At 44.6% G+C, this 25,118-nt stretch overlaps 1 protein-coding gene across 4 annotated transcripts in view; it reads left to right on the top strand.

Annotated features, from left to right (window-relative positions):
• The window catches only part of FNDC3A (fibronectin type III domain containing 3A), a 224,663-nt gene that overhangs the window by 176,146 nt on the left and 23,399 nt on the right, over nucleotides 1–25,118 (top strand). For all 4 annotated transcript variants that reach the window (XM_074987823.1, XM_074987830.1, XM_074987839.1 and 1 more), the window contains 6 exons: nucleotides 4,223–4,291; nucleotides 5,893–6,011; nucleotides 7,225–7,330; nucleotides 7,931–8,106; nucleotides 9,189–9,302; nucleotides 15,142–15,291. In XM_074987823.1, the coding sequence (XP_074843924.1) occupies nucleotides 4,223–4,291; nucleotides 5,893–6,011; nucleotides 7,225–7,330; nucleotides 7,931–8,106; nucleotides 9,189–9,302; nucleotides 15,142–15,291 (734 nt within the window). The remainder of the gene's footprint in view (nucleotides 1–4,222; nucleotides 4,292–5,892; nucleotides 6,012–7,224; nucleotides 7,331–7,930; nucleotides 8,107–9,188; nucleotides 9,303–15,141; nucleotides 15,292–25,118) is intronic.

The following is a 25,118-nucleotide window of genomic DNA, read 5'->3' as shown; positions in this document are numbered from 1 at the left end:
CCTTCTTTTTTGGTCGAAAGTGGGGGAGGCAGGGAAGCCAGCACTGTCCCTGCAGCGCATAGCAGGATGGCCCTTGACGGAGCGATGGGGGCCGGTAGCGCAGATGGGGGCCTGTTGAGCAGCCCCAGCAGACTGGCCGGAGTTGTGGGAGGTGACAGGCATGACGCCGGTACAGGTAGAAGGGGTGTTGCGTCGGCTGCGGCTGAGCCACCGGCCAGGGATGGAAAAAGGGGCGGTGGGAGAGGTAGCGTGGCTTTTCCTAACTGCCCACGGGGCCCTGGATGAGGAGCTTCTCCACTTGCAGAAGGCATTGGTGGGGAAGGAGCAGGAATGTCACGATTTGGCGGATGCGCGGGTGATAGCGCAGGAGGTGGTTACCTTGCAGTCCAAAAGGACTCAAGAGTTAACCCATCGTTGTGAGGTGTTGGCAGCGAGAGTGACGAATCGGCGGCGCGTGAAACTAGGGAAAGAACCGGTGTCGACAGCCCAAGTGCGTGCGGTCCTTGCGCTAGCCACTTGGGACCCTGAGACCTGGGATGGTAACATTTGGAGCTCTTCCTTGTCTGAGGAGGAGGTGAACAGGGAGGCTGTGCAAACCGACCCGAGACAGGCACGCCCCATTCGGGAGCTGAGGGCAGAAGGAGGTCACTGCAATGAGGTCTGGCGGACGTTTAAGACAAGTGAGTTGCAGGAGATGGTGAAGAGTTTTAAGCAGGAGCCAGGGGAAGGCCTTTTGGCCTGGCTGGTGCGTGTGTGGGACAACGCGGCAACACTGTGTTGCTACTGCCTGCAGAACTCCACCAGATGGGCAGTTGTCCCAGGATTCACAAGTTAGACAGGCGCTGCAGACTATGCAGTATATTACTGATGCACAGGGAAACGCCATGGAAGTGCCGTCCCTGTACTGCTGGTTGACTGCGGTGGTGGACCAGGTCTACCCCTCCCTGGGGGAAGTGGAAGCACTGGTGAGGCCCCTGGCTTACGATCTCAGAAGGGGTGAGTGCGCTGCGGCAGCTGAGCATGGTGTGGGCTGTGGCTTTCATCAACATAGGACCGGACGATGCAGGCGTCCAGAAATCCATCAAAGCCACTCTGTTATGCCTTGCCCCCCTCGAGCTGAAGGCCTCCCTTATGGCCGTGGTCATGGCAGCGGGTGGGAGTGTAGGTGACTTGGTTGGAATGTTGATGCAGTTAGAGACTGTTATAGGCACGAAAGCGGTCTGCGCCACAAAAGGAAAAGCTGGTCGGACGGGAGCCCCTGGACAGGAGAAAGGGCGTGCTCGGTGACCCGGAGAACCATGTGGACGGACTTGCTGAAGGCAAGAATCCCCTGTGAGGAGATCAATGGTTTGCCAACCCAAGACTTGTACAAGCGTTGGTTACAACTGCTGCCTACCCAGCGGAGTGAGGATGTGGGTGCCTCCAAGAGGGTGGGCGAGACCCAGGCACCACAGAAAGGTACATGATCCGGGGGGAGGACAGAGCCCAGCGCCCCCATCGACTGGAGCCTTCCCCCCTAGGAAGTGATGGGGAGGCAGGTCCCCTGCGGTACGGGCTGTGGCTGTGCAACAGGTGGCAGGGGACCAGCGCCCATTCATCCCGTTAACCATCAGGTGGCCCCGGGGAGGGGAGCAGCATGTGTTAGCTCTGTTAGACACTGGAGCTGAGGTGACCATTCTGCATTCTACCCAGACTGCGGGTCACGCGGTGGTCGTGCAGGGCTTTGCAGGAGCAGAGACCACCACTTATTCGGTGGAGGTCACTCTAACTCTGGGGAAAGCCCCTCCCTTTCATGAGACGGTGCTGGCTACACCTTTGGGTGAATACATCATTGGAATGGACGTCTTGCGTGTCCGGTGTGTGGATACACAGTATGGGCTGTTTGCTTTTGGGCACCCCCGCTACATTCGGGCAATCAGAACTGTGGAGCCCCTACTGCGGGTACATCCCAAATGGGACCCTGTGTGCCTGCCGGTCCCCCAGACCCCGGTGTCAGTCCAGCAGTACTGCATTCCTGGTGGAGAGCACGAGATTAGTGACACTATTGCTGCATTGCTACAGGTGGAGATTATTCGCCCCATGCTGAGCACCTTCAACAGCCCCATCTGGCCAGTGAAGAAGCCGGATGGATCGTGGCGCATGACAGTGGACTATCGGGAACTCAATAAGGTGACCCCGGAGCCTATGGCCGTAGTTCCGGACATGGTTACCATCCTGGAGCGCATCGCTGTGGTGGCCTTGCCGTGGCATGCAATCATAGACCTGGCCAATGCGTTTTTCTCTATTGACATTCATCCCGAGAGTCAAGAGCAGTTTGCCTTCATGTGGCTAACAAAGCAGTACACATTTACCGTGTTACCACAGGGCTTTAAGCACTCCCCAACGATCTGCCATCAGCTAGTGCAGGCTGATCTGGAGCGTCTGGACCTCCCTGACCGGATGGCCTGCTACCACTACATCGACGACGTTATGATCTCGAGACCAGATGAACCGACTGTTCAAGCTGCCCTAGACACCGTCGTAACAGGAGCTTGAGCGCAAAGCCACCCAGTGGAACTGGACAGAGAAGCACCAACGAGCTTTCGACCTCTGCAAAGAGGCGGTGGTGGCACACACCCACCTCATTGCACCGCTGCAGGGTCAGCCATTTGAACTGGAGGTAACAGCCGTCGGTGACATGGCGTCCTGGGGTCTGTGGCAGTAGGTAGGAACCCAGCGAAAAGAACCCATCAGCTTCTGGTCACGAACCCTCCACAAAGTCGAAAGCGGGTACACCCCCCTGGAAAAGCAGATCCTAGCAGTGGTGTGGGCTTTGCAGGACACTGAGTGGGTCAAGGGCATCGCCCCTGTTACTGTACGGACCCCAATCCCCTTAATGGAGTGGGTCACGGGTACCTCTGGACTGCTGTAGCAACAGCCTCAGAGTTGGGCCCACGTAGCAGTGACAGCTCCAACATATGGGTAACGTTGGCACAGACTGCCATCAACATGTCTGCCTTTTGTCTGCCCCACAGTATGGCCATAGGATGGCTCATGGACACATGCTTTATAGGTGTCAGTGCTACTCCTGCTCTTTTGCAAAACTATACCCTTTTGTGTAACTTTGCTTTCACTGCTCTCACATGCTGTTGTCAAGTCTGTTCCACAGGTGCACGCTGTGTTGCCAGAAGAGCATCAACCACCTCACTTGATTCCTACTAGCCTCAGAATTCACAAAGGGGTCACGGGGAGGAGTGTAGGGTGCGAGAAGACTTTGTAACGGTCGAGAGTGCAGTCCAACCCCTCTGTGAATCCTCGGGAGAATTCCAAACAGACCAGTCTGTGCAAGGTGAAAAGCTGCAAAACAGCTAACCCTCCCATGGCAACAACTGCAAGCAAAGCACGCTTGCCAAAACTTCAAGGCTACGCTGGCAGTAGGCCACAAGAGATAGTGATAAGGAATGCATAGGCAATTTTAGGCAATCTTATGTTAATAAGTTAAGCTTTATCAGCTAGTGTTAGGAGGCCTGTTACAGAGCCTCTCCCCGAGCGAAGCTCCGACGCGTCGGGTTTTCCCCCACTGGTGACTGCAGCATCTCCGGGGCTCCCATCGTGGGTGTCACGCGCTTTCAATAAACCAAATATAGCACTCGCTTTCTGGGTGCAGCCTCGTTTCTGGGGAACCCGAGCCTGGTTGGTTACAGTCTGTAATCCAAATTGATTTTTGTATCATGAATTATGAATTTCTTTCGAAGTTGTTGTGCTATTACTTGTAGAGGATGATCAGGCTTGAATATATGGCTGAATTTTTGTGCTTCCTCCAAATATTTCCAGATATCCTGCAATAGACTTCTCTTGCTCTCAATTAAGGGCTTGTCTACATGAAACAGCAGTGCATGCCACAAAGGCGTGATTTCTAAAATGCACTAATAGGCTGTTCTTTAATTGGTCCATGTAGAATTTGCATGTTCACACTAAACCAATTAATGCCCAATATTGCATTAGTGCACTTTACAAATCATATCCCCATGATATATTTTAACCCCCCCACCACACACTTATCAGCAAGCTCAAACAGAAAGATTTTCAGTGGCGCACAAAGGGCATGTAGGGGCTTTGCAGGGCCTTTGTGACTTTGAGAACATTTTTTAAAATATTTAAGACAAAGATTTTATCTGTTTTGTGTGAATGTAGTAGTGTCCAAAAAGTGTGTTTTGCCTGACTTTTTGTTCATATTTGGTAGAGCCACCAAAAGACAATGGAGGAACAGCAATAACTAAATACGTTGTGGAGATTTCTGAAGGCATAAATGGTAAGAATTAACTTTTCAAATACAGTAAATACAGTATTCACCAATTTTGGGCATCTTGTTGTATCTCTGATATTCTTTTGAAATTCTGTAGATTGTAAAATTGATGGGGCAGGGACTGCTTTTGTATGTTTAGATACTGCCTCTAGTATAATGGGTATTTGATCCTGATTGGTACTCTTGGGAAATGTTTTCATGGGAAGATGAAAGGTGTTCGTTTTTCTGACTGTAGAAACAATGCACTTGCAAGTTGTAATTACTCGTCTGTCAGGTGTATCCTAAAGAGATTGTCCAAATTTAATCTTTGTATTAGAGTCATTCTGTGTGACTGGCCAAATTACAGATAAGACCACATAGTAGTACCCTTTGTCAGCCAGAGTTGACACTTTCCTTGTGACTCAGCTTTTAGTTGACATTGCTGTTGCATTTGCCATCATCAAAAAGGTGGCCGCTGGGGAGGAATGAGGCAGAGCACTTTTGGAATAATAGCTGTTCTTGCCCATAGGTCATAGCTAATTATGTGTGTAGGGTGGTTCAGGCTAAGATAGAGCTAAGGTCCCAGTTCAGGAAAGCATCCCTGTCCTGGAAGGGTGGTGAAGCCTGGCGTTTAAGTTCTCCTTCATGTGCCTTTTCATGTGGATTGCATTCTAGGGGCACATGCGCTCATGTGGACAGTTGTCAGAGACTTTTGCCTTAGTGTTATCCCTAGGGCCAGATGTGACACTTCATTGAGTGCCAGACTAAAATGAATATTCAGCGCCTCATTAGCATGCTGTCAGCCATGGCACTTTCGAAGGCCCTGGCTGGCAGCATGCTAATGAGGTGCTGAATATTCATTTCAGCGCCTCATTAGTATCCTCCAATTTGGCTATTTGCATGGCCATTTTGGAGTTTTGGCCAAGTGTGGCTGCAGCCATTCTGTTTATCTCTGTGTCCTCAACTACTTTCTCTTTCAAATTTGTTCTAAAACCTTGCCTATAATTGGTCAAATTAACAGGCCTGTAGTTTCTCGGATCATTTTTTTCCCCATTCTTAAAAACAGAAATTGTGTTAGCAATTCTGCAGTTGTAAAGTTCAATCCCCGAGTTTACAGATTCATTAAAAATCTCAACTCCAGTTGCAAAGGGTCGGTAACATAATTTTCTCTCCTCTTGCTACTGCTTAAGCATCAGCCTAGCTTTATTAGACTTTATTTTAGGAAGTGTAGCAGGCTTGCTGTGTAAAATGAATATGTATGATTTAATTAAAGTATCTTTTTCATGAGTTCTTCTGTTTATTATTTTTCTTCCATCTATTCAATTATACTGTTATTACTGGGCCAGTAAGCACATTTAAACTGCTTTATAAAATAGAAATTGTACATCTTAGCTAATGAGTATGCCAGATAAAGGAGATGTTTCAGTCCAGCAAATTTACACAAATTTGGCTAGGAAACTATAGTCATGAGATAATTAGATCATTTTCAGGAAATTCAAAGCAAGGTTTGAATTTGTCTGACAAATGACACACATTTGTTTAATGAAGTTAGGATACCTACTATGTCTAATACTGAAATTCTGAAAATTGCACCTTGGCTCATTGCACATTAATTCTTAACCTTTCAGGAAACAACTGGGACGTAATATACAGTGGAGCTGCTAGGGAATATTTATGTGATCGACTAAATCCAGGCTGCTCTTACCGCTTACGTGTATACTGCATTGGGGAAGGAGGACAGAGTTCGGTAATATTGTCTGTCATTTTGTGTGTGTGCGTGCGTGCGTGCGCGCGCGCGCACGCACACGTGTGAGAGAGAGAGAGAAAGAAGAAAGTCTGCTGATCAGGCTAGGAACACTGAATGTTGTAGGGTAATTGTAGAGCCAAAATGTAACACAGTGTCTATAACTGGGAGCTCAGAAAATTTTGCCCGAAGTTTAGAATGTCTGCTCCCATTTCATAGAGAAATAAAATGTGAAAAATTTATTTGCCAATAAATATTTTACTTATTCCAGCTGTTGTTCTGATTTTCAGGATAACGACAGTATAATTGCCTCACTTTTCTGTTATGATTTATTGGAAATAATAAAGCTTTCTTAAAGCAATATCTGTTTAGCTCAGTATAGCAGTGTGCATATTCATGTTTCATAGAGCCAAATCCTCATTCTAGCACCCAGTCTAAATAGCTGGGCTGACTCCCTGTGGAGGTGAGGCAGGGAACAAACGTTTTCTTGGGCCACACAGTAGTGCTCTGCAGCGACCTCTGATCCCTGTGCAAAAATGTGCATTGGCAGAGCTGCACAACTTCTGATCCTCTAGCCTGCCCTTGCTTGAGCATATGCCGGGAACCCATGCTGTGCAAGGGGTATGCTGTGCACACAACCCGCATTGGGGTTGGAAGGTTACTGCATGTTAAATTGTACAAAGTAGTGCAGACATGCATAATTCATCCTATCAAAACAAAAATGGTACCTTTTGGTAACAGTTTTTACTTAGCGTCTCTTGGTCCTTGTCTACAGCAAAACCTGCACTGTTATAATTAAAGGGGTACAACCTCTAGTAGGGACACAGTTTCACCAATATAAAAATTCTTATACTCCTACGGATTATTCTGGCATGAGATGGGAAATAAGCTATACTTGTGTAAGACACCTTTATACTGGCATATCTATATTACACTAGGTTTGTACCAGTATAACTATAAAAAATCACATCCAAATCAACATAACTATAGTAATGCAAAAATTGTATTATTTCCCATTGTCCTTGGTTATTGATCTCTCTTTATAGCTCTCCCCCTAAACTGGGATCTGCATGGAACTACTTATCAATATTTTTACCTCACTAATTTTTATGACATTTATGAAATTTTTTTTAGTTTAGTGTATTCTTATACTCTTTGAGGTAAGGTCAAAATATGCTCAATTATATTAAGGGTTTTATACATTTTTCCTTTACAGACATCTGATTCATTATTGGTGCAGACACCAGCAGTGCTTCCTGGTCCAAGCCAACCTCCCAGACTACAGGGCAGACCAAAAGCAAAAGAAATTCAGCTGAGATGGGGTAATTATTAATGTGACTATTATCAAAGGCCAAGTGTGTGCTAGGAATGCTTTACCAATGTTGGCATGTCACCAGTATAATATGCCATCGAAGTTCTCCGAGTATGGATAAAAATATGTGGAGATATACCTATCTCATAGAACTTCAGAGGTCATTCAGCGCAGTCCCCTCCCCTCACAGCAGGACCTGTCACCATCCTTGATGTTTGTTTGTTTTTTTAAAATATATTTGACCCAGATCCCTAAATGGCCCCCTCAAGGGCTGAACTTGCAACCCTGGGTTTAGCAGACCAATGCTCAAACTGCCGAGCTATGCCTCCCCCAAAAAACTATGTCAAAAAAGCTATGCTTTGTCCTAATATAGTAAAACCACCTCTTGCAAATAAAACACACTGTTGAAGTAAAGGTGCAGCTTTGCCAGTGCTGCTGGATCTATCCTAAGACTTCTGTCAGCACCAGTGTGTCAATCAGACATCACACCTCTTCACTCCCCAGACTGACATAGCAAAGGTGCCAGAAGTCTATAGTGTAGATATAGTCTGAGCCATCAAAATGTGCTGATGTATTTTTAAAACCATATAATCCTTTTCCTTATTTTTAGGACCACCTCAGGCAGATGGTGGGTCTCCTATTACCTGTTATGGTCTGGAAATGTCTTCTGTAGAAACAGACGAACACAGAGAGGTTTACCAAGGCTCTGATGTTGAATGCACTGTAAGCAACCTTCTTCCTGGAAAGACGTACAGTTTTAGGCTGCGAGCAGCTAACAAAGCTGGGGTAAGGAGACTGAAATCAAATAACTAACAGAAAATGCAATCATTTTTATATGTGTTTCTCTTTTCAAATTGTATGATGTTAAGAAATTTTGTAATGCAAATTTCTTAATATAGATTTAATTGGTTCAGATGATTTACTGCAGCACTATGTTAACCAGCAGGGAAAAGATCAGTTTAAATAAACCTGGGTTGGTTGGATGAAGCAAAGAGAAAATGTCTAGTTATTACTTAAATCTAAATGACAATATGATGATGTAACATTTATTCAGAGCACTGTATAAAGTTTAATAAATTATCATAATACCCCGATGAAGTGAGTAGGTAAATGATTTTATATACTTTCGTTTCACACTTTGATTGTTGTGTGTGCCTTCCACCGCTGAAGGCTTTCTGGAGCACAGCTACCAGCATTTTCTTATATTCTTTTTTTATTTTTTAATCTATTAACATGGTACTTCACAGAGTGTAGAATATTTTCTGGTTCCCTGTATTTTGGGTATTAACCTTGCCTTAACTATTTTAAAATCAACCATTCCTGTAAAATACTTGATTTATGAAATACCCAATGTCCTAATTTAAAACTGAAATGAGTGGGCACTTCAGTTCATTTAATACTATGCTGAAGTCCACTTCACAGAAACCTTTATCATGATTATCATTAGTTGGCAGCTTTGGCAAACGAGGCAAAAGGTTGAATGGTCATGGATGCTGAATTGCTTTCTAAAATCTAGAGGAAGAATGATAGTTGTAGCCTATTATTTGCAGTCTTCTGTTTATTTAAATCTAAATGAAATATACAGTTTTATGTCATGTATCACCTGGCAACTGTGACTTACAGAGTAATATTCTCTTCTAAATTAGAATGTAAATTGCCATGTTTATTCACACTACATCTCAAATAGAGACAGAATGGCATGGTAGTTCTAAATAATGTTCAGACATTGAAATGAACCCTGACATCTTAAAATTACAGTCGTACAATATTTGCTGATGAATGTCAAACTCTAGTAGTATATACAAATACTTAGGGCAAAACTTTTATTTAAAAACTTGATAGTAATTATGTCAATCTGTTTTTAATAGTTTGGACCTTATTCAGAAAAATGTGAAATTACTACAGCCCCTGGACCACCAGATCAATGCAAACCCCCTCAAGTGACATGTAGATTGGCAACATGTGCTCATGTGTTTTGGGAGGTAGGAATATTTCATTATTCTGTGTATTTTAGGCTTAGCTCATGTGTTACGGTTAATACCCTCTGTGTTTTTCAATCAATTTTAAAAAGCCTAAACGGTAGCTAATGCAACGTTTAAAAAGAAAGAAAAAAAGCTGCCTGTCTCTGTCATCTTTACATTGAAACTTAAACATAATGTATGGAAGTCCTCAAAGCATCATATGCCATTTCCTTTATACAATATTTTTAGCTAAGTGATCTATGCATATTCAGACTTCAACACATAATGTCCTTTTGTTCCTTTGTTTGTATTATGGGTTTCTCCATTAGAGATAAATTGTAAGTATGAATTTGAGAGAGATTCATTTTAATGTTTTAAAACCATTTGTTTAATCTTCTTTTACAAAAATTCCAGGAAGCCACATAATACAAATTATTATTTTATATTCACCATTTTTCTAAGCGGATGTATGCTTTATAGCATCATATCAATAATAATTTTACAGAGTCTATCTGTTAAGTTCCCAGTTCCAAGTGTGTGATTTTTAGTAAGCAAAATAAATCTAATGGAGACTAAATTTGAAAGAAACTTTTCACTAATGTGCGGGAAGAAGTCTTAACTTTTTTAAAAAAATTTGTTTAATATGGAATGGGGAGTTAGTATTGTAGAAGAATGCGAAAGGGATGGGGGCTTTTCAGGTACATTTTTGCATCTATAAAATGTTCTTTAAAAAAAAACAAAAAACTTCTGTACAAGCCCACAAGAAAAGTTCCTATTATGTATAATGGTCTCAGTGAGCAAAAGTAACAAACAAAGTATCATTTATTTGTCCCATGAAATTTGGTTTAAGGTCTAGGTGAGAGAGAAATATGTTTTTTTAAAAATATCATTCTTTTCTCTCATTTGCACCGTCAGCAAAATTTCGGCAGCATATCAAAACAATAACTGCACAAGAACATTGTAATGTATGATACCCACAGACCATTGGGAACACACTGCCTTGTGGACTCAGAGAGCTGGCATCCTTAGGAAAGGGTACCCCCACCAGTGTCCCCTCTTATCTTTTCCATCCACGTATGGATTTTTTCCATCCATGTGTGGAATAAATACTTAATGTGCACTGAGGAATGTGGAAATGTACACCAACAGTAGCAACAAAACCTAGCTGAGGGCGTTCTGCTAACCAAAGAGGCAGCATTTGAATCTCTCCTGATCAGCTGCACAAGTGCACATCTTATAGGGAACACTGACCCCTGCTTCTCAACTGGGGAACTGGCCTCTAATATGTAAATGAACACATTCTTTAGGTTAAACCACTAAGGGTAGGCCTTTACTCCCACATCAAAGTTGTCTACTATAAGAGATCTAAGTTATGTTACTTCAGCTATGTGAATAACATAACTTGAATTCAATATAGCTAGGCCCCCTTGCCATGGTTTTTACGCTCGGCTGGGTCAATGGAAGATGCTTTCCTGTCAACTTCCCTTACTCTTCTCTGAGAGGTGGAGTGCACAAATCAATGGGAGAGTGCTCTCCCATTGATTTAGTGTGTCTTTACCGGAGCCACTAAATCAACACTTACTGCATTGATTGTTGTCATTAATTCTGTAGCTCAGACTGTGCTGAACGTTGGATGATGGGGGAGGTTGTTAAAGTTGCATATTATAGGTTTCTTTTTACTATTTTTTTCTTTTAAAAATAAACTCAATTTTTGTATGTTAATAGCATTGTATTTAGGTTTCAGAGTCAAGCACACCCAAGGTAGGAAATGCCAGAATTAAGCTGAATGTTTATCCTTAATTCACGACCTCATGTGTTGTGTAAGGGTGCAGCCTTAATTTCATGATCAGTTACTAATTTTTACACAGGACCCATGCCTCATTCAGTGCACAGGATGACTGCTGTTCTGGGAATGAATCATGGTTGCGAGGGAAGTGTAAACCACTTAATCATATGTTTCAGAAGTTGGAAGGTGTGTAGAGACCAAGGTAGGGGGATGCAGGAAGATAAGGGGTGGTCTCATGGTTAATATAGGTGCATGCTTCACAGGAGAATTGTTCTATCACTGCTTTACCCCACTCTTCCTATGTGATTTCAAACAAATCACTTTAAACCAGCATTTTACTTGTGTTGTGTGTTCCTCATTTACCTGAGGCCTATATTAAGATCCCTGCAAACCGAGATGCAGAAGCGCTGGGTTATTCACAAATTCAAGTGCAGATATTGGGAGCTGGGGATGCTATGCCCTTTGGACAACAAGACAGACTGGTCTGCAGTGGGAGTCAGGAGGTTCTGACTTAAACTGCAGCAAGGGAGGTTTAGGTTGAACATTCAGAAAAAGTTCCTAACTGTCAGGATGGTCAAACACTGGAATAAATTGCCTAGGGAGGTTGTAGAATCCCCATCTCTGGAGATATTTAAGAACAGGTTAGGTAAGTGTCTATCAGGGATGGTCTAGACAGTAGTTGGTCCTGCCATGAGGCGGGGGGCTTGACACGATGACTTCTCAAGGTCGCTTCCAGTCTTAGCATTCTATGATTCTATGACTTTTAATGCAGGCGCTTCCACTGACTCACTGTGTGGCTTCAGCCAAGCCTCTTTGCTTCAATTTTCATCTATAAAATGGGGAAAGTAATTGTGAAAGGTTGGATCAGAGGGGTGCCCTTGGGATTGTCACCCAGAGTGCTGATCAAGGCACTAAGCCCTCCCCCAAGTAATAGCCTTGATAGTAAACAAAAGTGTTTCATTTCATATTAAAAGGAATATTTGAGTGATTGCAAGTGAGAACTGACAGATGAACGTAAATTACTATGCCAAAATAAACAAAAGGTGCCAGTTAAACTTGATACACTAAGAAATTGTTAAAGCAAAAAGCAGTCAAGGAGCACTTTAAAGACTAGCAAAATAGTTTATTAGGTGAGCTTTCGTGGGACAGACCCACTTCTTCAGACCATAGCCAGACCAGAAGAGACTCAATATTTAAGGCACAGAGAACCAAAAACAGTAAGCACGGAGGACAAATCAGAAAAAGATAATCAAGGTGAGCAAATCAGAGAGTGGAGGGGTCGGGGGGAAGGTCAAGAATTAGATTGAGCCAAGTATGCAGACGAGCCCCTATGGTAACTCAGAAAGTTCCCATCGTGATTTAAACCATGTGTTAATGTGCCGAATTTGAATATAAAAGCCAGCTTGGCTGCTTCTCTTTCCAAAACGGTGCGATAATTCCTCTTCAGTAACACACACATCTTTAGGTCATGGACAGAATGCCCCATTCCATTAAAATGTTGACTAACTGGTTTGTGGATCTGGAGTGTTTTGATGTCTGTTTTGTGCCCACTGACCCTTTGTCTAAGGGAGTTAGAAGTCTGTCCAATATACAAAGCATCTGGGCATTGTTGGCACATGATGGCATATATGATGTTAGTAGAGGAGCATGAGAAAGTGCCCGTTACATGTTACATAATTGTTACATGCAAATTCTTACCATAATAGTTGTTCTAATCATCTCTTTCACAAGCTAGGCAGCCATCTAGCTTGGGCCCAACTCTTACCCATTCAGTCTTAGATATTTCTAGCAGGTATCTTGGGTGGTAAGTGGAGGAGGGGGGGTCTCCTGGCATAAGGCCACCCCCTCTGTTCTTTGATTTCTAACACCTCATCGTCCTCCCCCTCGACACACACGCATGCTTTACAGCCATTTTGACAATGGCAGTAATTGTTTAACTTAATTTTAATTTTTCACATCTTAAGTGGAAAAATACCAGCTCCAAAATGGGCTCCAGTATTAGGGTGGTATGGTCACATATCTGTAAGACCCAACCACAGTTTGGGCTTACAGGACAAACAAACCATTGCAAGTGGTTGACTTGATCACCAAACCATCAAGTTTCTAAAGTATCCCTAATGGCTTTTACTAGAATACTTGTGCTAATGACACAGGTTCCCAGTTATTTCTTCACTTTCAAAAAAGATACATTCACCAAAACAGGATATACAGATTCAGAGGATTACAACTTCTAAAATGACATGTTACATGACCTGTTTTGCATAAAAAGTCTTTGATTTATGCATAAGTCAATTTTCATAAAGCAAGGGCAGCACCCATGTCAGTAATTCTGCCATCTTATAGCTGAGATAATGTCTGTGCAATATGCAAATACTATTATAAGTACCAAGATTGAAAATACCCTGAGGAAAAAAAATTCTGTGTTGCTTATAGGTTTTGGACAACGTGCAGTAAGTTAGGCATGGAACCATGAACTGCAAAATGAGAATAAACATATTCAAACAGTTGCCTTTTTCTTTAATTGTCCATTCTGTGTCCACAATAAGGCAGGGTTCTTCTAGAAACAGTAGTACAGCAGCTCTTTGCTTTACATGGTAGTTACATTCTGAAAAAATATTACTTTAAGGGAAACCATTTAAGCAAATCCAATTTCTCCATAGGATGAAGGATTCCAGGGAAATTTTTTGCCAGACATAAGACATTATATACATCTGCTGTATAAGTTTTAAATAATTTTAAACAATTCAATACTGTACTCACCAATGGTGATTGTAAAGCTTGGTTGAGGCATGGACATACTGGATCAGAGCACTGGGGTTTCTCCCAGTCTGCCTGCAACGAAGGGTCCTGTGGCACCTTATAGACTAACAGAAAAGTTTTGAGCATGAGCTTTCATGAGCACAGACTCACTTCGTCAGATGCTGGTCTTGGAAATCTGCAGGGCCAGTCTGCCTGGTGGCTTCCTTCTGTTCTGCCCAGTCGCTGCTCCTGTCAGGTAGCAGAGTCAGGAGTTTTCCTGCTCCCAGCTGAGATGCTAGGTGGGTGGAGCGGGTTAAGTCCCTGTGCCCCCACCATAGCTGTAATTCTGGGCAGGCAGAATGGGGTAAGCCAAACAACCCTAGAACATTGTATGACTTTAAACGAGTGTGTGCTCTAATCGATCAGCAACCTAATAACGGAACATTAACTAGGACAACTTTACATGAAGAGTTACTGTATATAATCATATATTTAACTACTATATCATAATTCATCAAGACAAGGGAGCAGAATTGCAGTGTACATAACCAACCTAGCTTCTGGTACATCCTAATTTTCTAGTGTTTGACTTTGCAAGCTAAATGCATTTTATCAGTTTTTGATGTAATCTAAAAGAAGTCCATAATGTGTCACAATTTGCTGTAACTTATACAAGAGAGAGATTTCTGCCAATCATAGCTACAGGACATCAAACACAGTCCTCCCAAATGTTGTTTATGTTCAAACAAGTCCCTTTTTCATATAGTTCACTTCTTAAACTAACGATTCCCTTTTTTTTTAAAAAAAAAAAACAACTGTCCTGGAGCATTCATGACAGCATAGCCTTAGTGAGAAGCAGATCTCGTACTGGTACCAAGAAGGAGGCAGCATTGCACTGTCACATATTCCAAGAAAGAAGAGATTAATTCTTATTGCATCATTAATTTATTTCATCTACTCCTTTAAGAGAAATCACTTTGAAGTATATCCATATTTAATAGATTTTATGATTACACTTAGTGTCTCTTCAGTATTTAAGCAACTGAAAAAGCCCCATGGATAAATACTGTGCCACTGCGAACATCATCCATTGGCATGTTAATGTGTGCAAGACTAATAAAACAATGCAATGTTTTACTTGTACTATAATAAACTGGAGATGGCTGATGCTACCATAAAATGACTTTCCTGTGGAAATGTTTCTACAGCTTTCCGACTTAAAATGCTACATTCATTGGCTTGCTGTTGTATAGAGAAAGTAGTCAAGCTTTGGTAAGCTTGGTCCAATTTTTAGGCAGTGAATTTAAGTCCTGATTATTTCTGTTAACTTTAAAGGTCCCGATAAGTAATGGAGCTGACGTCACAGAATATCGTTTGGAGTGGGGCAGTGTGGAAGGATGCATGCAGATCTGTTACTGTGGGCCTGGACTCAGCTATGAAATGAAAGGACTTCTGCCTGCAACTATATATTACTGTCGGGTTCAGGTAAAGAGGAGGACTTACTGTTGGTATTCTGCTATTCACAGATCTCAATGTTCCCATCAAAATTTATTCTACTTTCGTGGGAAAGGAGAACATCAGAGTGGAGTGCAGAAAAATGATCCCATAATTGGGACCCTCTCTCCAAATGATGTCATGGTATCCCTTCACGCTGATGGTACCTCTCTGGGGAAGGGAATTGTAGTTATTAGGAAGAGACAGGTAATACTAATGGGAGATTTGACAATTAGAAATATAGCTAGGGGTTGTGATGGTGAATTGCCTGCCAGATTTGCAATTAGCAGATCACTCAAGACATCTAGAGAGGTTTAAGTTCAGTGCTGAGGAGGTACATGTAGATACCAGTGACATAGGGAAAGGTAGCAGATTCCTAGCATTTACAATTAAAAGTATTGTAGAAGAGTTTTTAAAATAAGGTCTGGGGCAAAACTGTGAAGTGCAGAGGAGTACATGGTTCAGGCTGAGACATCCTGTAGGGGGAGATCTGTTAGTGGGGATTTTCTATATCATAGTATGGAAGAGCAGATAGAAGTTGATAAAGTGTGGGTTGAAGCTGACAAGAAACAGTCAAATGAAAGTCGCATTGAATTACATCATCTACTGGCAGACAGCAAACCAGTAACAAATTTTATAAAAGCTTGTATACAGATATTAGAAGTATAAATACTAATGTGGGGAAACTTGAGTGCCTCATAATGAATAAGGATATTGATACAGTAAGCATCACTGAAACTTGATAGAATGATGATAAACAATGAGACACAGTACTATAAGGGGATCAAATGTACAGGAATGACTGAATAGGTTGGGCTGGGGAGAGAGTGCTATTATATGTGAAAGAATACAGTCAAATATAGTAAAAATATTAAATCAAACTATGCCATAGAAACTTTGTGGATAGAAATTTCATGCTTGACTCATAAAAATATAGCAGTAGGGCTCTATAACCAAGCACTCGAGTAGGATGGTGATGTTATTGTGAAATGCTCTGGGAGATTACAGAAGCAATAAAAATAGAAAACTAAATAATAATGGGAGATTTCAGGTATCCCTTTATTGATTTTGTCCATGTCATATCAGGATGAGATGCTTAGGTAAAGTTTCTTGACACCATAAATGACTGCTAACTGCTCCTGGAACCCACAAGAGAGACATGATTTAATCCTAAGTGGGGCACAAGATCTGGCCCAAAAGAAAAACACACAGTAAACCTTCGAAATGCGCGATTTCGAGTTGCACTTAAAGCGCATTAACACAAGATAAGCACAACTGAAAATCCCGCTCCCCCCAGCCCTGGCTCAACCTCCCTGGCCCTGCAAAGCCCCAGTTCAAACTCCCCATGGCTAGGCTCAACCCCGCCCCCCCCCCGTGAGCATCGCCGACCCTGGTTCAACTCCATCCCCATGGCCTGGCTCACCACCCACGCAGGGCTCCGGCTGACCACCCCAATGTGTGACTCTGTCTCAACCCTCCCACCCTAGTTCATAACCCCTCCACCGGCTGTGGTTTAAACCCCATCATGTGTGGCTCTGGCTCAACCCTCCCACCCTGGTTCAAACCCCCCATGGACAGCTCCAGCTCAAGTCTACCTCCCCTCCCCCCCCCACAGCCCTAACACATCACCAGGCTTAACCCTCCCCAGCTACTCTCCCAACCCCAGGACTTCCCTTTCAAAAGGAGCTCCACGTGCTCCTGCTGCTTCCCCAGCTGCAGAACGTGCATTCCACTGTGGAAAAATGCTGCAGCCCCCCAGCTTCTGTGAAATTCAAGTTACACGAGTGCACATGGGAACGCAGCCCTCGCGTAACTCGAGGGACTAATGTATATCTGAACTTCATGATAATAGTGACCGTAATAATGACCTTGGGAGACAAGGGCTGTGTCTACACGTGCCCCAAACTTCGAAATGGCCATGCAAATGGCCATTTCGAAGTTTACTAATGAAGTGCTGAAATGCATATTCAGCGCTTCATTAGCATGCGGGCGGCAGCGGCGCTTCGAAATTGACGAGCTTTGCCGCCGTGCAGAGCGTCCAGATGGGGCTCCTTTTCGAAAGGACACCACCTTCTTCGAAGTCCCCTTATTCCCATGAGCTCATGGGAATAAGGGGACTTCGAAGTAGGCGGGGCCCTTTCGAAAAGGAGCCCCGTCTGGACGTGCCGCGCGGCAGCAAGGCTCGTCAATTTCGAAGCGCCGCTGCCGCCCGCATGCTAATGAAGCGCTGAATATGCATTTCAGCGCTTCATTAGTAAACTTCGAAATGGCCATTTGCATGGCCATTTCGAAATTTGGGGCACGTGTAGACACAGCCAAGGGGAACTAAAGAATCCCACTACAGTAGCATTTGACTTTAGAAAGGGCAACTAAAGAAAAAAGAGGAAGCTAGTTAAACAGAAATTAAAAGGTTTAGTTACAAAATTGAAGTGCCTGCAAGCTGCATGGAAACTTTTTTTTAAAAAAAAAAACCTATAATAGAGGCTTCTATTAAATGTGTAACCCAAATTAAAGAATACAAAGGACCAAAAATGGCACTGTGGCTAAACAACATAGTCAAAGTGGTTAGGGCAAAAAGGCAGCCTTTAAAAATTGAAAGTTAAATCCTACAGAGGAAAATAAAAAGAAGCATGAACTCTGGCAAGTCAAGTGTGCAAGTGTAATAAAGCAGGACAAAAACAAATGGAAGAACAGCTAGTCAACAGCTCAAACACTAACAGTAAAAAAAATTAAATACAGCAGCCTGCCAAACAATCAATGGGGCCATAGGACAGTTGACTTGCTGAAGGAGCACTGAAGGAAGATAAGGCCACTGCAGAGAAGCAAAATGAATTCTTTGCATTAGTCTTCAGTAAGGAAGATAGGAGGTCTCTTCCTGCACCTGAGCCATTCTCTTTAGATGACATATCTCAGAAACTATTCCAGACTGAGGTGCCAATAGGGGAGATTCTGGAACAATTTGATAAATGAAAGAGTAACATGCCAGTAGGAGCCAATGGGATTCACCCAAGAGTTCTGAAGGAACTCAAATATGAGATGCAGAAGTACTGACTGGGGTGTGAAACATATCATTTAAGTCAGCTTCTGTACCAGATGACTGAAAGAAAGCTAATCTAATACCTTTTTTTAAGAAGGCTTTGGAAGCAACCCTGGCAATTATATGCTGGTAGGCCTACCTTCACTACCTTCACTACCTTCACTACCAGGCAGACTGGCTGAAACTATACAGTAAACCCTCAATTTAATGAACCCTGATATAACAGACTTCAGAAATAATGGATGCTGTCTGCCACCCCCATGCCCCACCACCCGTCAGATAAATGTGGGAGACTCACCAGAGCCGCCACTGGGGCAGGAGGAGCTGCTGGGGCTGGTGGGGCCACCAGGGCCAGAGGAGCCAGAAGGGATGGGGGGGGCTGTGGTGGGGCGCAGGAGCTCTCCTCCCCCCGGCCCCATGTGCGTGAAGCTTGTTGTTGCCTGGCTGCCGCTGCCTGCAGTGGCGCTGAGCAGCAGCCATGGTGTCGGAGTCTGCTGCCCACTGGCAGGTTGTTTGTGTCACTTGGGGTAGAAGAGGGAAGAGGGGGACTCCCTCCCTCCAGGAGCACCATAAATCAGGGAGCCTTGAAGAGCCACAGGCTCATAAGCCACAAACTGAGTCTCACTGATCTATCCCTTTCCCAGTGGTTTCTAACATTCTGTTGGCTTTTTTTTTGACTACCACTGCAGATTGGTGTGTGTTTTTAGAGAAATATCCACAATGACTCTGAAATCTCTTTCTTGAGCAGTAAGGGCTAAATTAGACCCCATCATGTTGTATGTATAGTTGGAATTCTGTTTTCCAAGGCGCATTAGTTTGTATTTATCATCACAGAATTTAATTTGCCATTTCGTTGCTCAGTCACTGCGTTTTGTGAGATTGCTTTGCAGTCCGATTTGAATATCTTCAAGGCTGCCTGCCACAGCACTGCAAACAGCTGATTTATGGTGCTCCTGGAGGGAGGGATTCCCCCTCTTCCACCCCAAGCCACACAAACAACTGACTCAAGTGCTGCTGGAAGAAGGGAGTCCCTGCTTTTCCCCGTCCCCGGGAGCACCACAGACAGATGATTCATAGTGCTCCTGCAGGGAGTGAGCCGCTGCTCTTACCCTGCCTTCTGTAACTGCTAACACTAGGACTCCAGTTGAAAAACAGCTAGTATTCTTTGAGCAATCACATACATTCCTCCTGTGGCCATCAGTACCCACTGCTGTGGACATGAAACTGCGCATGGCAAAAGCAACAAAAAAAGTGCACTACAACTCATCCAAACTTCAGCATCAGTTTTTTGCTGGGAAGTGAAGTCAGGAAAGAGACTTGAAAACCTCAAGCAGCAAAGAGTAAAACAACAACAAAACATGTTTCCTGTTAACACAAGCAAAAGAGTCACAACTGCATCGTACAAAATCATACATGGAATAATGAAATGGATGAGACACTGTTGATGGGGAGATGATAAAACACTGCATTTTGATAGGCTACTCAAAACTTCTCTGACAAAAAGGAGCTTGAGAAAGAGCTTAAAAAAACTTCAGCTATCTGATTCAATAATGTTGAGCTGGGCACCATATATCTCAGAACATACCTGAAAAGATCCTTGAGGAAAGGTTGTCTTCTTCCAAATTTCTTAGCTTTGCTATGGATGAAAGCCTGCATATCAGTGACATCCCAGAGTGACTGCTATTTGTCAGAGCTACAGCTGCTGACCTTGATGTGGTGGAATAATTGTTAGACATGGTTTTTCTGCAAAGCAAAACAACTGGAGATGAAATTAAAATCACCATATTGGATAGCTTGGAAATGTTCAACATACAACCAGAAAAAAATTACAGGAATAACAACCAGTGGTGCTCCTGCTGTGGTTGGTAAGCAAAACAAGGCTATAGCTTTGCTGAAACAGGTGTTGAAAAGAGATAAGAATATTTTTTGTACTGTTGCATTGTGCATCAGCAAACATTATTTATGAAGTTTCATTCTCTAAATGACATCATGACAGAGGTAGTTCAGTTGAACAATTAGGTCAAGGCCCAGGATAGGAACCTCCAGCAATTTTGGCTTTTGTGTGAGGAATTTGACACCCAGTACAGAGATTTGGTTTTGCATACTGAGATAATATTACCTTCACAAGAAAGCATGCTTCCATATTTTGTGGATGTTTTAAACCGCTTAAATTTGATTTTTGGGCACAGAGAAACTGATCAATTTTCATTCTTGGGCAACTTGGGCTGGTAGCTCTCCACTGTATTTCTTGTGCTGTGTCATTCAGCACTGAAAGGAGTTAAATGTGAAGATGCAAGGAAATAGGAAAACTATGTACAAGTTGTACACAGTTGTCAAAACATGCTGTGTCAAACTGCAAATACTACACAACAGTATCAGCAAAGGTGACTACCATCTTTTTTCAAACATGCAGAAGGTGAGGAGGCAAAACCCTGATGCTACAGATGCTCCCCTCTCATGTCAAAAGCAGTTCTGCAATGTGCTAGACAAACTGAATGAGAATTACAATGCCAGTTTCAGGGATTTTAAGCATTACAATAAACTTATGCTTCTGGTGAATAATCTATTTCTCATTGAGATATCTGAAATGGCAGAAATCTGCACATAACTAGGAGAGGAAGATCTATTGATGGAGTTTGTAGAATTGAAGAGGTCGGATGAATTGGCATGCCAATTTCATCAAAATACAGATACGAACTCCTGGGAAGTAGTAAGCCATCTTCCAAAAAGTCTTAAAATTAGCCAAAAAGTATATTCAGTGTTCCCCTCAACTTACAGATGTGAAGTGCCTTTCCTGCAAAGATTAAAAGCAACAGGCAAAATCATTTTACTCTCAAACACACACGAGTCCCTATGAATTTCCATCTCATGCACAGAACCCAACTTCACCAAGGTTGTGTCTCAGAAGGAGGGCCATATATCATACGGACAGCCAGGCAATTAAAGGTATGCAATAAATTAGTTAAATTTAGTTTTCATTGTATTGAAAATGTATTTGAAATATTTGAAGTATTTGGTTATATTTATATATTTACTATTACTGTATGTGTGTGTTTGGTGGGCTGATGCACAGGGCATGCAGTGGTCATGTGGCTCTTTCTGTTAATGTTCATTGCAAATGTGGCTCTGAAGTCACATAATTTTGAGTACCACTGAGCTAGGTAAGACAGAAAGTATCATAATGCCACTATCATAATGCCTTGGATACTGTTTGAAGTCCCCATCTCAAAAATGATGTAACAGGGTTTCAAAAGACGCAGAGAAGGGCAACAAAAATGAGTAAGGCTAGGGAACAGTATGAGAGATTAAAAAGACTAGGACTTGTCATCTTGGAAAGATGACTAAGATGGGTATGACAGCGATCTATAAAATTGTGCATAGTATGGAAAATGTGAATAAGGAAGTATTACTTCTTCTTCGAGTGGTCCCCGTGGGTGCTCCACAATAGGTGTCGGGCTCGCCCGGCGCCACAGATCAGAAATCTTCCAGCAGTTTCTCCTGGATCGCACATGCGCCGACGTGCGGCACTCCCCTGCGCGCCCCCGGCCACGTGCGCGATCCGGTCCCCGCCAGTTCCTTCTCAACCACCATCGGCTGCAGACGGAATCCGCTCAGGCTAAGGCCAGAGTCAGATTAAATAGTGGTTTTCTACATGTAATTTGTTGTTTTGGTTACTAAAAAAAAAAAAGAGAGAAAGCAAAGATAAAGAGAATATCAGCAAAAAAATAAAAAAAGAGGAGCAGAGAAGAGAAGAGCGGACGTGAAGGCCATTTAGGCCGCCCGCAGGCCAGTGATCGCTATTTGGGGTGGAAAGGCGCGGATTAAGTGCTAAGTACCCTATTAACAGTAAAGGACTCACCGCAATGGCCTCTTCAGGTTTTAAAAGCGTGAGTCATGCCACGAAGCTATGCCGGCCTCCGTTGGGCATAGCAAATGCATCCGCTGCCTGGGGGAATCACTCACTGTGCTAAGCTCACAGCCAGGGCCAGGAAGGACGGAGAGATGAGGCTTAAAATGCACTTGTTGATAAGGCTCTCCAGCCAGACTTGCCGGAGAAGCCTCACCCAGAAGGGCCCTCTGGGTTGCATAAGAGGAGGGCAGCTTCTCTGACCCCCTCGGTGCAGAAACGGAGGAAACTCTCCCTGGCTCGATCCTTGCCGGCGTTTTCAGCGAGCAGGATGAGCGGCGCATACAGCCCCCAGCCACATACTCAGGCAAGCGGCAGCGCACGTGGCAGAGGCTGAGCCTCCGGTAACACAATAGCCGGCACGCACGGCGCCCAGAGCGTCAGCGAGGCAAGCGCTGGACCCGGCGGCACCGCCGTAGGCGGCACCGGCCCCCGCGGCACCAACGGTGCAGGGGCACCAAGCACGGAGCCTGCAGGCACCAGAGGAAGCTACCCACGCGGCACCGCAGCTGATTGTGCCGAGCGCAGCGCCGACAGCAAGGCCGAGATCCCCGGCACGGGAGGGGGCAGTGCCGGCCCCGCAGGGGAGGGGCAAGGCGAAATCAAAAACCCGGCAGCGCAGCCCATCTCCAGACAGGGCTGCGCTGCTGTTAGCACCAAGCCCTCCCACTGTGATACACACGCCGCACCGAAGGCCTATGTCTCCACCGGCTTATCCAGAACCTCCTTCTCCGTTCCTTCCAACCAATGTCACCATGGCTTGGGCCACCTTAACCACTTCTGGGAGTGGATCCCCTGGAGTACTCTCACAAGCCAGTTTCACCTCTATCTGTGTTGTCGCGGAGGTCTCGCTCTCCCAGACATCGGGGGTACACATTCCGTGGGTGGTCCAGGTCTACATCCCCGGACCCTTGCCCATGCTGCTATGGTCGTCCTCATCATGCTGGATGCAGACACCGCAGGCCTACATCCAGGGGCAGGTTCCCCCCCCCAACCCCCGGCCACTTAATACCCTCGTGGACACACTCGATTGGGGACGGAAACGCAGTTGTCTCAAGGGGAGTTAGTTTTAGAACCCCGAGACTTTCCTTCACAATCCTCCAGGGAGCAAGTATATCATCGACCGCAGGAGCCTGAGGGCTCAAGGGAGGTTTACCCCAGTGGTTCCTCCTCATCCTTTCCAGATGAGGCCATGGCCCCCAGGGATGTCTGCCCCCCGGATGACCTTACACAATTTCAGGAGCTATTTAAAAGGGTAGCTTTCATGCAAGACATTCAAACGGCAGAGGTGCAGGAGAAACATCACAAACTCCTGATAAATTTGAGACCCCCGGCTTCATCCAAAACTGCTATTCCGCTAGACGAAGCCATTACGGAGTCAGCCACGACCATACGGCAGACTCCGGCCTCTATCCCGCCTATGAACAAGAGAGCGGATAAGAAGTACTTCGTCCCGGCAAAGAGCATGGAGTTCCTCTTTAGTCACCCACAGCCAAATTCCTTGGTGGTCGAATCGTCCCAGCAGAGGTCGAAGGCTTCTCCGTACAAATCGGGGAGAACGGACAAAGATGCTAAGAAGCTAGAGCTGTTTGGCAGGAAGGTATATTCCTCTTCTACCCTGCTATTGAGAATGGCAAATTATGCGGCACACCTAGCTAAACATAATTTTGGTAATTACTCCAGACTTACTCCCCTCATGGATTCACTTCCGGAAGACAAGAAGCCGGTGTTAAAGACGATTGTTCAAGAGGGCTATGCATCGCGGACGGGAGTCCAGATTGCCCTGGACGTGGCAGACACGGCGGCACGTTCAACGGCGACAGCAGTGGTCATGCGTAGAGAATCCTGCCTCCAGACGTCTGGTATCCCTAGGGACCTACAGGCGAAGGTCGTGGACCTTCCCTTAGATACACAAAAGCTGTTTGCAGACTCAACCGACTCGGTCCCTCACTCCAGTAAGGACTCGAGAGCTACACTTAGAACCTTGGGCATTTATACCCCCCCATACAGGAGGAAAAAATTTTATCCTGAGCAAAGATGCTACGCTTACAACCACAGCGTGCTCAATATCAACGGGGCTACTGCCAAGGGCGCCATCAACAGCAGCAACAGTACAGAACTCCTAGGCGACGTTCTCAACAAAGCCGTACGCCCTCGGGGCAGGCCCAAAGGCAACAAGTTTGACAGGTATGTCGGGGGCTGCACTATCAATACCATCGCTCAATGCCACTCTCATCTCATGTTCCATCATTGCCTCAGACCGTTCCACTCCCAATGGCAAAAGATCACCACAGACAAATGGGTGCTGGAGGTCATAGCCACGGGTTACATGATCCCCTTCCAGTCGCTTCCACCGACGAAGCCTCCCACCAGGCCTCACCTCAGGGGCGCTGCCCACGAGGCGAGGCTCAAGCAGAAGGTGGATCACCTTATGTTCATAGGGGCGGTGGAAAGAGTGCCGGAGGAATTCCAGGGGAAGGTTTTTATTCACGCTACTTCCTAACAGTGAAGAAAACAGGAGGCTGGAGGCCCATCTTAGATCTTCGGGGCCTCAGCCGTTACTTGCGCAAGCAACGTTTTTCGGATGATCACAGTTGCCTTGATGCTCACGGCACTGGACGATGGAGACTGGGTTGCAGCCCTCGACTTACAAGATGCTTACTTTCATATAACAATCCACCCGGCACACAGACACTTCCTCCGCTTCACAGTCGGCAAGGAGCGCTTCCAGTACAGGGTTCTTCCGTTCGGCCCCTCCTCGGCCCCCAGAGTCTTTACCAAAACCCTGGCAGTGGCAGTTCGCTGGTGCAAGTCATCACATACAGCCCCACGGTGCTGGTCTTAACGTGCTTACAGCTGCTGGGCCACATGGCG

Source organism: Carettochelys insculpta, chromosome 1 (genome assembly GCF_033958435.1).
Source record: "Carettochelys insculpta isolate YL-2023 chromosome 1, ASM3395843v1, whole genome shotgun sequence".
NCBI lineage: Eukaryota > Metazoa > Chordata > Testudines > Carettochelyidae > Carettochelys > Carettochelys insculpta.
This window is presented reverse-complemented; position numbering and strand designations above follow the sequence as displayed.